The sequence below is a fragment of the Lampetra planeri genome, chromosome 19, assembly GCF_965212315.1.
Source record: "Lampetra planeri chromosome 19, kcLamPlan1.2.h2, whole genome shotgun sequence".
Classification (NCBI taxonomy): Eukaryota; Metazoa; Chordata; class Hyperoartia; order Petromyzontiformes; family Petromyzontidae; genus Lampetra; species Lampetra planeri.
The window spans coordinates 9934206-9950198 of NC_136125.1; the positions used below are offsets into that span (position 1 = coordinate 9934206).

At 45.8% G+C, this 15993-nt stretch overlaps 1 protein-coding gene across 1 annotated transcript in view; it reads right to left on the reverse strand.

Moving 5' to 3' along the window:
* The window catches only part of LOC144724171 (glycine receptor subunit alpha-2-like), a 40992-nt gene extending 27159 nt beyond the window's left edge, over window positions 1-13833 (reverse strand). Inside the window, exons 1-2 of the mRNA XM_078603094.1 lie at window positions 13763-13833; window positions 9017-9147 (exon numbers count right to left, since the gene is read on the reverse strand). Coding sequence (XP_078459220.1) covers window positions 9017-9147; window positions 13763-13833 — 202 coding nt within the window. The remainder of the gene's footprint in view (window positions 1-9016; window positions 9148-13762) is intronic.
* Window positions 13834-15993: the final 2160 nt, after the last annotated feature.

The following is a 15993-nucleotide window of genomic DNA, read 5'->3' on the forward strand; positions in this document are numbered from 1 at the left end:
TCCCAAACAAACACCACCTTGTGAGAGACCCAACGCAAGAATATCTCCCTGGGTTTGATCTTCCACAAAGCTCACGGACCACCCTAAGCCGCATTCACCGCACACACCATGGCTGCAGACGCGGATACCTAATGCACAAATGCAAAATAAAAAACGCTCCAGTGTACGATTGTGGTCATCGAGGACAGACCATACAACATATAGCAACGCAATGCCTTGATCTACAAAGACGAAGGAGAGATCCCAGCTGTCTGGCTTGACCACCTGAATGCTTTATTGCAGTTGCTGCTCTGCGTCTACATCAGCCACACGAAAGAAGAAGTCCCTTGGAGGGGATAGATTCACCCCTGCCATAGAAATGTCGAAATTGCATCACTGCTCCAGGGCTACATACAACAGATAAACACTGGCTTGATATGCATCTGAGCAGCGAATCACCGTTGATTGTCTTGACTGCGTACAAGTTTCTGCCAACGACCGTAACGCAGCCAGTACTGTGCTTTTAAGTGCACCATAAACTATGCGTATTGAACAATTTAAGATTATTCTGCGAAAGAAACAGCCCGAAGCCACATTCTTGTTCGATAGCACTCTCATAGAATTCGTTTTAATTTTGATCAAGCCATCAGCAGGCACAGCACGCGCATTCAACTCTCATTGCAGTGATGCCAGCTTGAACAAAAATGTGTTTACAAAGTTAAATTATTCCCACCACTGGGGCACCTTGCCACCGCGAGAGATGTCCAAGTGGTAATTGTCTAATATGCATTCTTCCCAACTGAGATGTGTTTGGCAAATGGAGTTCACACGCTGATTGCGGATGCAATAATTAAGTCGGAGTAGCAGTCATTAGCCCTCGCCAGAAAACAACTGATTAGAGGTGGGGTTTTTTTTTGTTGTTGCAGGCATTTTAATAGGCATGAAAAGCAGGTGGTGTGTGATAATCCGGGGCGACAGAGACAAATCTTCCCCATGTATGTGGTTAAACAGACGGGGGGGGGGGGCGGGGGGGTGGGAGATACGTTCACCTGAATGTTAATCCTTCCCGAGTGTTGGATGTGCAAAGGTGTGCCGCTCATGATTCGCTGTTATTGTGTTGAATTGTGATATGTGAGACGGTGCTTGAAGGAGCCTGGGAGATAAAGGAGGCTGCTGTTGCCAGCTTCCATTCTACGACACGAAAAGAGGCTCAAATGGGATTTTTCACATTGCAAGAGGTCGCACGATAATGCGAGGTAGGGGAATATGTGGTGGTGATAAAAAAAAAAATCACACGGCAACAACACCAACAACCCAGCCCGGCAATATATAGTAGTCTCCTATGTCCATGAGGGCGTAAAGCTGTGCTTCTAACACCCAGATGCCAGAAGAGAACTCCAGACTATCTTTCCGCGCACGAGTCAATCATTTCCATTCGCGTGCAGATTTACTCAGTGCACACTGAAAATGCCTCAAGGCCGACATCTTTCAAAATCTGCCTGGGATTTGTTCCTGACGGTGCGGAGATAAAGCACGGGCGCTTAACGATTTTGTCTATGGGAAAGAAAAAAAACGAAATGTGATCAAATGTTTCTACATTGCCCAGTGTGAAACTACCGCGAACACTTCCGTTAGTTTACAGAGGCGACGTACCTCGTGCCTGCTCATTGCATTTCACTGAACATACCAAATGAATATGAATGTTCCTCTACGTGGCACGGCATCAAGAAAGCAACGCGATGCAGCCTGCTGGCTTGGAAATCTAAGCAGTGAGCCGGCACTGATAAGATCGTCGATTTGAATCCAGGCCACCATCTGTGATTTAACCAATTTCTCAATTGCGAGGGAAGTGATGGTCTCAGCCAGCCACCAATTATTGCACCACCACAACAACAACAACAACAAAACAACGTGTAATAATGAGTGTGTGGGAACGTTTAACTAGGTCGACTCAGCCTCAAATGAGTACCTGCTGCGGTGTGTAAATATCGCCGCTTGGGAATACAAAGGCGGTCGGGCGTGGCGCTGGTCACCTGCCCCCTCTCGTGCTGTACCGACCTTCACAGGTGCTCGCACACAGCACTTGCCCCAACAGTCTGTTAAGCCTATACGGGGGATATTTGTCTTTGTCCTTACTGTGTAGAGGATTTTTAAAGGCCCCTTGAAAGCTTTTTAGAGAAGGCCTCTGAAAAATCTCTTTCACGGATATTTCTGAAATAGGTGACGGCTCTGCTTTGTGAGATTTCCAAAGGTAATGTTCACAATTTTGGAACCACACACTCATAGCAAAATTTTAACAACATTGTGAAAAAGGCAAAAAAGCAAGACAAAACGTAACTGATTGCATCTTTATTATAGTATAAATAGTCGTCATGTGTCTCGGCAAAAAGTATTGCCACCTTGGTGATAATGTATATGCAATCTCTGGGGATAAATCAATAATATTTACCACTCAGTGTAGCAGCAAAGTCTAGAGTGCACTGGTCAACACACTTTTTCTGGCATAAGGTATTCCAACGGGTATAAGGTAATTTTGGGGTGCTGATTCCAAATCTGGCATCAGTTTTTGTCTATCACATCAGGTTTTTGAGATATCAAATATTGCATTTTCAATAAAAACTGCAGAAGAAAAATATTAAATAGATGTGGATATCTACATAAAATGATATTATAAACACACTATCCTAAAAACACAGCACCATATTTTAACACTAAAGCAGTCACTGACTCGCAACAACTTGCAATCATAAGTGACAGAGTTAATTTCAGGTAAAATCAATGAAAATGGGGTATGCCGATAGCATAAAAATGAGATGTGATAGAGCAAATCTGAGATCAGATTTGGAATCAGCACCCTTAAATTAGTCTAAAACAGCTGCAAAAGTCCAGCCAGAAAAATTTTTTTCTTTTGTTGACCAGTGTTACTTTTGCTTTCTTGTCAGCATATGATTTACCAATGCACACTGCAGTAAGCTGCTACCGTGTATGTATGCTGAACTTCGTTTGCACCGTACATAGCCAACCATGCTAATCAGAAGAGTGAGTAAAGGACACGACACTAAATACAAAAAAGCACTTCTAAAGAAATGAGTTTACATTTCGATTTGAAAGTGCATTGCTTCAGTGGCTTCCGAATATCGGGAGGAAGAGCGTTCCAGACGGCCGCAGAAGCGATGGCTAGCCAACAGCTGCTGCGAGGTTGACCAGAGTTCACGTGATGGGTTCATGCTCCTTGCTTGACGAGATCAGATGTTGTTGTTATTAACAAATGCGTGTAATTACGAATTAGTTACTCATCATAGCCTTGTCATAGTCAAACAAAGAAAGCAATTAACACCACTTTATGTATTTTTGTCAACACTGTAAGAATGTGTAATGCTCTCCTGCTATGCGATCTGCTGAAATGGATGTTAATGGCACGAAAGGCAGGGTCAGATTAGTTGGGTTGAGCACAGGCTCCCAACCATAGGGATGTTAAATTTCGATTTAAAGCTTTCGTGACTGCAGGGATTCATCTTCTTGGTTCCTTCGGTAAAGTCACGTAGAATGGAAATAATAAAAAGAAAGCATTAAAAAAGAATGATTTAATTAATATATTATGCTTAATTTTTTATTACTTTATTATTTCCATTCTACGTGACTTTACCGATTATTTTATTGTTTTTTTTTTCCATTCTACGTGACTTTACCGAAAGAACCAAGAAGATAGGGATGTTAGTTCATATCCTCGTGAGTGTCCACTCAGATCGTCACTCTTCTGAACTCGATAAAATGTGCAGCTATATGTAATGAAAAAAAAACATATATCGGTCTTGCCATATAAAACACTGGCTGAAGAACTGATATAGATAGATGTGCATAATGTGATGCCTAAGAAACGGGACATCACACTGCACGTGTGCAGCTCTTTGTCAAACACTGCTGGATGATGACCTCCCAACGCTGTGCGGGTCGTGGGCGTTATGAGACCCCCATGACACCAAGCTGGTCAGAGGAAGGCAGGCAGCACCACATGGAGGAGCATAGAAGTATAGTACAACAATGTTTTTATTTTCTTCTGCACTGCCCTCTGCCCGTAATTGAGTGTGTGTACGTGTGTAACATTTGATAATTGACAAGCATATGATGTAAAGGGTTGCTAATTGCAATATGTTTTATTTATTTATTTTGCCACAGTGTCATGGTGAGCACGCTGGACTTTTTACCTCCCGGCACGGTAGTTGAAACAATTGGGAGAATCCTTCAAGCGACCCCCTGTTTCTGTGCCCGCCCAGCATAATACATGTGGACACCACGGTTAATCGATGGGCAGGTCGCGTGCGGTGGGGTAAAGTGTAGGCACTTCCACCTCTTCTGAAACATCTGGCAAGTGTGGAAGAGTAGGCCAAAACACCCTCTGACGTTGTTGTGGAGGGGGTCTCTCTCGAGCTTGCTCCACTGGAGACATTTCCACCAGCAGTGTCGCAATTGCGCCTTTGAAGTGTTATTTCTGTTTAGTTTTCTGTTTCAGTTTCATGTATTCAATTAACATCAAAACCAATTCATGAAAGAATGTAAGAGAATAGAATTGTGTCATTAATGTTAACTTAAGTCAGGTGATTATTTACAACCGCAGTACCTGCACAAAGTAATCCTCAATGCGTTGCATAATCATTGTAAATGTGTTGCCACCGTGAGCTTAAATAATTACGGCATAAAATGCAACCCGCAAATACACATCGATCGCTCTGCATATTTAAACATCTCAAATACACGTAAGATGTAAACTGCATAATGCACGAGAATTGTAAATGTTGTGGGTTTACTCTCCAACCCACCGGTGTGCTGAACTAGTAACGAATTGGCATGTTTGATTTACGTGACAAACTGGCCCTGTGGGGTGGTGGCTGGCTTAACGACACACATTTATATTTATGCGATCTCACCCAAAATCTCTATTATGGATTATATTGGTCGCGAAAGCCTACGTGTTAAACTGAATAATGCAGTGCGAAACAAATTTCGCATGATGACCTGACTCACAATTGGCCCTGCAATGTACCAGTTGCATCTACAAGCATAGTGCAGTCTGTTAATTGACCAGTTAATGGTAGTTTGAAACGATGGGGTTGTCCTAATGTACTCTGAACATTTTCACTCAAATGGCACCGCTAAATTAATGAGATGCCAAACGGCATCTGAGAGTTGTGCCTGTGATCGGCAGGTTGAGCATTAAGTGCATGCTGGTGATAGATGTCTAAAATTATTATCCAACGTCTCAGCTCTGTCTCGATTACCGCACCGCATTTGGCTCCGCCAAGGGGCTCCTAGCATAGAACTGCAAAGTGTCAATTACACAGAAACGTTTGCATATTTTATTGCTTTAAAAAAAAATGTGATCTAATTAAGCCTAAGGCAGAATTTTTTTTATTTCATGCTATTTCAGAATTGCAAATGCGTTCGATATCAATAGCATTGTTTATTACATGGCTATGACTTATCTTGCAAAGCTGCATATGGAACATCATCATTATTGTTCAGTAAAAGGTTATTTGGTACAGTTGTTAATAATCATTATTATCATCATCATCATCATCAATGTAGCATGATCATCATCATCATAAACATTGTAATTGTAATCATCATAAGCATCACCATAATCATCATCTTGTCTCATGAAAGCACGGTAAAATATCCACACTATAAATATTAAGCAGCATTTACGAACCAATATTTAAGGACTACATCCTGAGAAGATTACATAGACTCTTTTTCTTATTGCGAACCCAAGAATAACTTTATAAATGCACAGTGATCTACCATGGTTAGCCTGAGTTTCCTTCTGGTTGGCTGACTAATGTGACTTTAGTGAATTTCATCTCTGACATTTCAGAAACATACCCAACCTATTAAAATAATTTCAGTCGAGTGGTGTACAATTGCAATAACTTTGCAATGATGAAAAGGTTCCGTTCAAGCGATTTTTAAATATGTTACGGTAGGAAGGTTGTCATTGAAAGAACACTATTACCAATTGTCGATGTCCTCGTTAAAGTTATTTGAGTGGCATGAAGGACTTCTCCTTTCAACGTTTTTAGTTTAACCCCAATAGCAGCTACTGGTTGTCACCTACGCGCCTCTGGATTTAAACCATTCATTATCATCATCATCAGCCATGCACGATCCGCTGTTGGATGAAGATCTTCCCACGCCATCATCACATCTTACGACCCCGTGATGTCATAATTCACATAGCACCTGTACATGAGTTGATTTAATCGCTCCATTTCCTCGGTGGATTAACTATCGGCTGCCACTCCCTCGCTGCGCTTCATTGGATGTCATCCCTTCTCGTGATGTCATCCTGCGCAAGCTCACTTACTGTACCTCTCCGAACAGTTTTAATGACAACATTAAACCTGTGTATGCCCTCTAATCCATGCGTTTATCTTTCTGTTTCTCAGTGTAAATCCAATTGTGCGTGACCCCGAGCTCTTTTGTGAACATTTCGCTCACTGTTCCATTTATCTTTGTGTGAATGACCGTGTTTCTGAACCGTATGCCAAAGCATTAAATAATTTTGAAGGAAACATCTTGGAATTACAGGTGGATAACAGGTGTTATAAAAGCTGGTATGACAATTCAGTTTCACAAACTGTGGACATTAATTCGCAATGAGAATACATTTGGCAATGAGGGAAGTTTGTTTGATGGTACATTGTGATAAAACAAAGTAAAGACCAATTTGGCAGTGAAAGTTATTGCTTTAGTGTAGTTTGCAGTTGCGTATAATTTATGTTTGGGTGACTATTATAGTTAGATACAAGTTCATGAGTAAATATTCTGGTTTACTCCTGCCAAACTTTAACGAAAGTGTACATTTTCAGTTTATTTCTTGAAATTAGCTTCACATTTGTGGATAAACTCAGTACCCACCGTTAATTAACATACTAGATGTAATGTGCAACGATTTTCAACCCAATCAAGGAAGAATTGTACTGCCAAGCCGATACATTATGAATTAAGAAGGAACTGCAATTTGTTAGCATATGAATCATACTTTTTTATTTTCCACAAAGATAGTTTGAATCAACGATTGCCATAATAGATCCAATATATTTTAAAACACTACAGAGTAATATTGTGTTTTGGCACATATCCCAGTGCAGACAGTGATCTGTAACGCCAATATTGACAGCACAATATGCGATCAATCGAGTAGTGTAGCTGCCAGATGCACGTGGTTGTAATGTGTAAATGTGGATATGTGCTTCTCGTATTTTCTGGCTAATTCTTTGAATTAGAATAGTTTTTTACCAGAAAAAAGGGGAAAAAAACCTGTTCTCATATTTTGGTATTGGCAAAACAGGTCCCATGATGTAGATGCTCACCCCAAGCTCTCATTACTCTGATAGTGCATTGTCTTTGTGCTATTCGCCTTTTCGCGTCCTCTGGTCTAACACCGTTTGAGACGAGGCTCAAAAGAAAGCTGTCTCTGGTGTGGACCAATCCATTTCAAAGACAATGCATCTCTTATTAGAGTATGTTTTTTTTGCATTCTGACCACAAGTATTGTGGTTAATGCAGACATGATTCCTTATAAAAGGTAATTGTTTGAATGTTCTGCATTTTCTAGTGACATCTCAGATGGCCGCACATTGTTTGGCTGTCTAGTTATTAACGCAGGCATATTATGGCCAAATATTTGTTTTCGTCCAATCACAAACCAGGCTGTCTTAATAATAGTGACTAAATAACTTAGCTACTAGCTTGCTTGCCAAAGGGCCAGTCGCCATAAAGTCAGCCTTTTAATCCCTACAGCTGCCTGATAATGAATATGGTGAATTACCAAAGTGCCTTTTTATAATGAAATGCAAATATATGACCCATAGTGATATTACTATGTCCCATTGTGTATCTGAAAGATTTTACATCCCAACACAACACAAAATACTTACAAATATGTTTGAAACTATGGAAAACTGTCCCTATGTCACAACAGTTTAACTTTGGTCTCCTGATGAAATACATAATAAAACACCATTGTGCCATCAATTGTTTAAACAATAACATTCTCTTGTACATCAGGCAGTGTCGTGAGATTCATCTGGATACTCCGCTTTCCCTTCCCACAAGCACGTATTGAATCGGCTAAAACATCTGAAAAAGCAGGACCGTCCTGAAAAAAGAAAGTCTCGAGTCTCAGCGAAATATTCCCGTGTAAGTAAAACGCATTTAGCTTTCGACAGAAGGTAGTGAAAGTACATACTTTGGGCCATGTCTAACAACCCATATTCGCTTTCTCAAAAGCTGAAATCAACCCACGGGCGTGTGCCGCTGTCGTTTAAACAACGCTTTTCATGTTTAATCCTTAACGCTGCCTGCGCAGCTGTTTCAGAACCATGGACAGCTCCTCGCTGCAAGGCTAAACCATTGGCTCATACTCTTAGATTTTTCGGTAAAGTCACGTAGGTAAAAAAATAATAATATAATTGAAATAATAATAGAAATAAAATAAATATTATTATTTAAATTATTTTTTTATTCTTAATTTTTTACCTACGTGACTTTACCGAAAAACCTAAGAGTATGAATCCTTGCAGTCACGAAAGCTTCAAATCTAGAATAAACCATTGGCTGGCAAGCCCCCTTATCCAGGGCCAAGTTACGAGTTAACTATATTTTTTTATTTCACCAGGTAAGGCCCACTGAGCTGTATAGCGCTTTTTCACCAGCGACCTGGCTATCACAAATGATCGCTCGACGAAGTGGCTTATCACGTGGAAATTTATAGCAGCCAAATACTCTCAACGCATGTTGATTCTAAATGTGGAGGGAAAACCCGGAGGACTAGGGGAACAATCCACGTGACCAAGGGGAGAACGTGCAAACTCCAAATATACAGCAGCAGGCGTCAGGGTCGGGATCGAACCCACGATCTCCTGCATACCAGGCGAGGTAGTTAACAGTTGGTCATCGTGGTGCCCAGCAGTAACAGCAGCAGCATCATCATCAGCATTTGTACGACACACACACACAGACAAACCGACTTCCTTACTTTTGAAATTTGGCCTGATGCGAGCATCGTAGCCGGATGTTTTCCCCATGAGCTTGTCCAGGAAATCGGACGGAGAGAGCTGCACGGGCTGGGGTGTTTTTGCAGGGCCAGCGAGGCGGGGCTGCGCCAAGCTATGATTACAAAGGGGGGGGGGGGGGTGACACATACAAATAAGGGGTTAGGGATAAGAATTCGCACTTATGCGGCTCTTAAATACAGTGCAGTATCTCCAAGCACGTGAAATGGCGAGACAAGCATGAAATACGAATCGCAAAGGGGAGAAAACTAGGGGGGGGAGAAATTCAGAGAAAGGGGCAATCAATTTTTTCTTGACAAATCTAAAAATGGAAACGACGACGAACCATGGAGCACGCCCAGAGGCAATGAAACATCCGTGTAGGTCCACAAACCGATGAAGGAGGAGAACAAGGGGAGGCCCCACGTCGTTGAAATCTCAGTGTGGTGCTCAGAACCTCGATGTGCGCTCTAAGTAGCCGTGAACAGCGATTGGATTTAGGGCTGTCTATGCCTTTCCGTTACGCATTACTTATTCAGTAAGCTTATCAATCATGAACCAGGCCGGGATGTGTGAATAGGAGGATACGGGCGTCTGCCGAGGCTGGTTCGGTCGTAAATCGTCGTCTGATGACTGCTTCATTTCGCCCAAAGTAGATTTCTCCAGCGTTGATGCATTGTTTGGGAGTGATTGAGATTCAGAGTGAAACAGCTTAGCCGTGATTGACAGTGTCACTCGCTTGCATCCGCGTAAATCCGGCGTCTTTGTTGTTGTTGTTGTAAATTAGTTTAATAACCGAGCGCACATTACATGACGGGTCGGCCTTATGCACGTTACGTGACACGCTAATGACCAGGCTGACCGAATCGTCCAGACTGCTGCCGATCTCGCCAAAGCTGGGAAGGCTGGACGTTGCTTGGATGGGTGACAAACAGGTTTGCCATCGGTGCCGTGAGGCTCTATGTCTTTGGCAACAGCGGTCAGTGCAGCAAAATGCATTGTTGTACTGCACTTATATGCTCCCAAGGCAATGCTCCCCGTCTTCACCGACTCCGACCAACGTGGTTAAATACATACAGGTGGACTTCTCCAAAAATCTGGCTGTCGCCTGATGAAGCTGGTTGTAATTACTGGCGAAACGTCGTGCTCAGATTGTGAAATGTTGTGGCTTGGCTCTCCAACACACCGGTGTTGCTGTGCTAATGACGAATTGGCCACGTTCTGTTTGCGTGACAACCCTTACTTGTTGGTTGTGTCAAGTGGTGGCGGGTTTAACGACACATGTATAATTTTACGCGATGTAACCCTAAAAAACCTGTATTGTGGATGATATTAGTCGCGAAAGCCTACTACGTGTTAAACTAACATTTACGCTCAAATAACCCCACGACCAACGCGACGTGGAAGGGGAGAGGGGGGGATGGGATTCATCCAGCAGTGGATTGACAACAGCGCCCGAACGAGGACACGCGCAATGTACACGACGAACCCGCGTTCACAGGGCCACGAGCGAATTTGGTTGATTTAACAACAACAAAAAGTGCCACCAAACTGCTATCCAGTGAGCCGCGACCCTCCGTCCCGTGCGAAAGATCACCAGCAGCGTCCGAATAGCACGTCTCAGCACATCTCCCACTCCGCTGGTGGCTTACGCATTTACAGCCAAGGCGATGGAGAGGACGTCATTCCTCACCTCCCGTCCAACAACACACACGGGAGCGCCTTCAGAGACTCTGGTGTCCGATACACAGATGAGTTTTTTTGTTTGTTAATAAGGGTGGAAGATTTCTGCAGCCTCGAGCAACGAATGTTGTGATGATAAAGCAATGTTATTAAGCTCGCATCGTGGACGTGGTGGGGGTGGTGTGGGGGGTGGAAGGAAGGTTTTGTGCCAGATAGTTTAACTTGCGTATTGCTTAGATACTTCACCGAGCTGGCTTGCCTGGTGTGTCGCGTATGCGATGTTGTTTGGCTGGCTTGCTGCACAATCGCATTTCCTACTACGCCCCCACACCGACCTCCATCCATTCCAGTCTCTCTCTCTCTCTTTCTCTCACTTTCAGCTAGAATTTAAACAGCCACATCAGTTTCCATTACAGTCTATCGGTTCCGCTTTTCGCATATATATATTCCGCGTGTATGTGTGTGTTATATTCACAGACAGCACGCTGCGTTGGATGGCACGTGGATGTTTTTTCTCTCCCCCGAATCGATTCCCCCGCTAAGCTATTAAGACAGCAGACTGTCAAAATAGCTGCCACATGCGGCGATAACGGCTAATGGAGCTTGACGGTAGAGCATGCCGTCCATCCCCCGACTCTTTTCTCGCATATTGATACGGCCACATTTCTTGCATGCTCTTGCACGCACGCACGCACACGCACAGACTCGTGTCTCAATTACGTGCAGGAGAAATGGCAATTCTCCGATAATGAATGCATGCGCGCGCGTGCATGTGCTCATTAATGTGCGTATTAATCAGACATCTTATCGAGGAGTTGGAGAGAGTGTGTCGGAGAGTGTGTGTGTGTGGTTGCGTTGGATGGGTCATTGAACGCGCATGCCCAGCAACCGCATGCCCAAGCAGCTTCTGTTTGGCCGGATAAAGGGTGCTAAACGGGCGCGGCACGGGCTAGAAAAGCGATGGAGTGATGTGATACGAGAAGGATATGGAGCTGAGTGGACGTGCCGATGATTGGTATACCAGCGGTGTCAAGATCGGCCTCTGTGGAGGAGGCTCGTGAAGGACGCTACCGAGCAGTTTGAGGCAGTCCGCCTCCAGAAGTAGCCGAGGGCAGAGGAACTACGCTCACAATAACGAGCGGAGCAACAGGCGGCTAAAACGCAACAAGTTTGCGCAGTGAGAAGCACAGCTGTTGCCTCGGCCAGTCATCCTGAGTCAGTCAAACCATGGCACCGAGGTCTATCCCGTGACCTACGGCCATGCAGCCTTTCACACTTCACGTGGCCTCAACGTGCACCTAGCCTGGCACAAGCCCGTGGGATGTCACCGCCACTTAGTTATCAATGGCGATTGTTGTCGGTTGCTGTTACGTGTGTTGGTGTATTTTCATAAATGTGTGTTAAACGTGTAGGTAAACGTGTGTGTGAACGTGTGTGTGTGTGTGAACGTGGAGATTGGTGGCGCATTGGTTAGCGCGCTGCGCTACGAACCAGGCGAGCCGAGTTCGATTCCCGCTCATGGCTAACACCAGTGACGATTTTCTGAACCGGTCCTGGGCCTCCCCTAGGTCGAATCAGCCTCATATGAGTACCCGGTGAGTAAATATCGCCACTGGGGAGACAAAGGCGGCCGGGCGTGTTGCTGACCACCCACTCCCTCGTGCGCCGTGCCGGCCTTCCATAGGTGCTACTCGCTCACAGCACTTGCCCCAGAAGTGTGTTAAGGCTACACGGGGGGACCTTTGTCTTTGTCTCACCAGCTCACTCAGTGCGAACGGAAAGAAAAAAAAACCCCATGTCAAAATGGCGCCTTGGCTTCGTGGCACGCTAATGGAGTCAACGTAATAACGATACTCAAATACACTTCGCAATATGATTGACGCTGCGAATTCCCCCCCAAAAAACGAACTATTTACGCGTAAGATCATTTACGACAACGGCAACGACATTTTGGATCGTCCTCAATGTCGACGCCTCCACGCTTTCTGAACTCTGGAGGTTTACTTGACGCGGCGTGTGTGTGTGCACAAACTAACTTTAGTGTGTGTGTGGTTTTTGTTGTTGTTGTTGTTCTAATACCTTGTAGTCTTGTTACATTGTAGTCTGTCGCTAATGGAATTCAACTCGAGCGTACGAAACTTACGTTGTATTACGACCAATTCTTTTACGTAGCAGTCCCTGTAATGCAATTTAATTTTGGAGATTAAAAACAGAAAAATATCGCTCACTTTAACCTTACTTCGAATGCTGCTTTATACACGTGCTGGATTTTACACTACGAGGACACTGGGCACGCATGCATTTCCTATCTCCTCGACGGCAATGACATCCGCCGTATCCCCACGCTGTCAGTCTGCGTTGTATGAGATTGATCACGCCGACAGCTGTCCTGCACGTGCCGACAACCACAATCAGCGAAGGGCTGACGCGTGAAAGTTAGGAATCACCGCCAAGTCTCACCAGTCAGATCATCCTGACCTCTCCGACGCTACAAGTCGCGGCTTAAGAGCGGATGACAGCTGTAACGCGCGGCCCTTTAAAAAAAAATGTTGCGCTCACCATAGCGCGCAATTCTCTCATTGCTCGGTGCTGTGCTATGTTCAAGCATTAATGTAAGCACATGCGAAACAATTTCGCGTTGACTTCAATGGGCATGGAGGAGCGAGAGAGCGAGACGGATTTTGTGGATCGAGGTACGGTAATCGCGCAAGTGGCCAGAGAAGACGAAATCACAGAAGCGCAAAGGGAAATGCAATTTGAGAAGCCGAATTCATATGCGATGATGGGACTTTTTGGTTTGGAAGAAGATATAATCCGGCGCATTCGATACAATCTCATCAAAAGATAGACCAAGAGCAGAACAAAACAGATCCGATGTGTCTATTCACTCCACACACACACACACACGTACGGTGCGAAAGAAGTTCAACATACATACGCACATACCGCAAAAACGCATGTCCATGGGCACCCAAGTTTGGCCAAGTGACATTTGCGGAAAAAAAACACAAAAAAGGTGACCGGACGATGCACGATGACGAACGTACCTGACGCATGTAATTATTTCGATGACGAGAAGGCAGAACGTAAGCAGAGCATGGATCGACGCCGTACTCATCCCGTATCGCCAATGCGACCAACGACTCTGACCGCGGAGGCTGGGCGACCGGTATGCACAGAACGCCGCTGCTAAGCTGCTGCTGCTGCTGCTCCGGGTTTCTCTCGCTTCTCTCTTTCTCCTCCTTATACCCCCGTCCGCTCGAACGCCCGGCAAGGGAATAATAATAATAATTAATTAATAGCAACACGCTGCTGTGCCCTTAATGATGCGCTGTACATTATAATATCATATCGTATTGTTCACGTGCGCGCGTGTGTGTACACACACACACAGCGTGGGGGGACGGAGCGATTCTTCTGCACATATGCGCGCAGGAAGAGATGCTATTCAACAGCAGCAGCAGCGATGATGATGATGAACAACAGAGGATGAGTCTTCTTAAGCGATGCAATGTCCACCCCAGCCGACCGAGCGCGTGATCCGACCGCTCGCCTCGGCACCGCCGTTGCACTTCGCTGGGCTTCGGATCACAGCCGCTGACGCTGCTGCTGCTGCTGCCGCTGCCGCTGCTGATGCTGCTGCTGATGCTGAGAAGACGAAGAAGACAAACGAGACGAGGCGCAAAGAGAAAACGCAGCCGAGCATCTGGCGTGCTCGCAAAGGGTGCGGGTCGCTGGCGAGAGTGGCGCGATCAAGACTTCGTCGGCCGCCGAGATGCATCGAGTGGGTTGAGGATGCGCGTACGGCCAGCCGTGCTCGGAGCTCGGGGTTGAAACGAGAAGGGGGTTGTTCCTCTAGCTCCGCGCTGCAGGGGCGAGGAGAAGGGGACACGGTCGGTGGTCGCACTCCTGCGACTGCATTGCCCGCTGCTCTCGCGGTGGAATGAGTGGCGAGGGGGCGGAATGGCGATGGGTGGGGTGGGGGGGCACTGGCGGCAACAATTGGAGTCGTGATTGTGACGCCTGATGTGGAGCGCCTCTGCCGTGCAGTCGAGGAATAAGGGGCCATTCGCAGCGAGCCACAGATGCGAGTGGTGTTCCCCCCGCCGGTGCGAGCATGTGCGACACACACGCAGACTGTTGTTGTTGTGGTTGTGTTACGTTGTTGAGGTCAGCGCCTTCAAGTGCGTTGCCTATGCGATCGCATCTTCAAATGTGAAGTGCGCGTGTGTGCGCGCGCGTGTAAAGCTGTCATACCCATGCTTGGATGGGTGTGCGCAAAGGTAGTTTAGTGGTTAAAGGGAGCGGTGGCGCTGTGGTTAGCGCGCCGCACTACGAACTCGGCCGCCAGAGTTCGATTCCCGCTCAGGACCAATAAGAGTGGCCAATATTTGAAGCGGTCCCGGGCCTCCCCTAGGTCGACTCCGCTTTAAATGAGTACAGTACTGAATTTGTGTGCGTTAATCAGCATGGGGAAGACAAAGACGGCCAGCGTGGTGCTGGCCACCCACCCCCTCTTCATAGGTGCTCGCTAACAGCACTTTCCCCAACAGTCTGTTACAGGCTACACGGGGGATCTTTGTCTTTGTTAGCGCACCACAATACATATCCGGCGACGCGAGATTGAATCCTGCTCACGACCAATACCTTTGATGAGTATCTGAACCAGTCTTGGGCCTCCTCTACGGTCAACTCAGCCTCAAATGAGTACCTGGTGCGGTGTGTAAACATCGTCACTGGGGAGACAAAGGCGGCCGGGCGTGGTGCTGGCCACCCATTCCCTCGTGAGGGGTAGCGGCCTTCATAGGTGCTCGCTAACGGCAATTGGCCAGGTTGAAATGGTAACACGGGGATATGTTCCGTGCTGGGCTTTTTTTTTAAATCGACTTTAACATTACTCTATATTGAATTACTCGCTTCGCCGACGGTGGGAATACAACTGCGTGTACGTAAAGCGTTTAACGAGACTGAGAGCAATGAGGAATTACATGCTGAGCCTGCCTTACGGGGCGCGAATCAACCTCGCGTCTCACGACATCGACCAGGTTGCCTGATCTCTTTTCAGATCTCAGGAGCTGGCACGGAGTTTCACCTGCGCACTATTTGGAGGGATGCCCATCAATACAATTAACAGGTCTTATCGGCTGCCGATGGCGTTACGACGTGGGCAGCAGAGGGCAGTGCAGCATATACATGACGACTTATAAACGCGCATTGTATTCACCGGTGCGCACCGATCAGCCTGGTGAAGTATGGTGGAAAAAAAAACACACGTAAC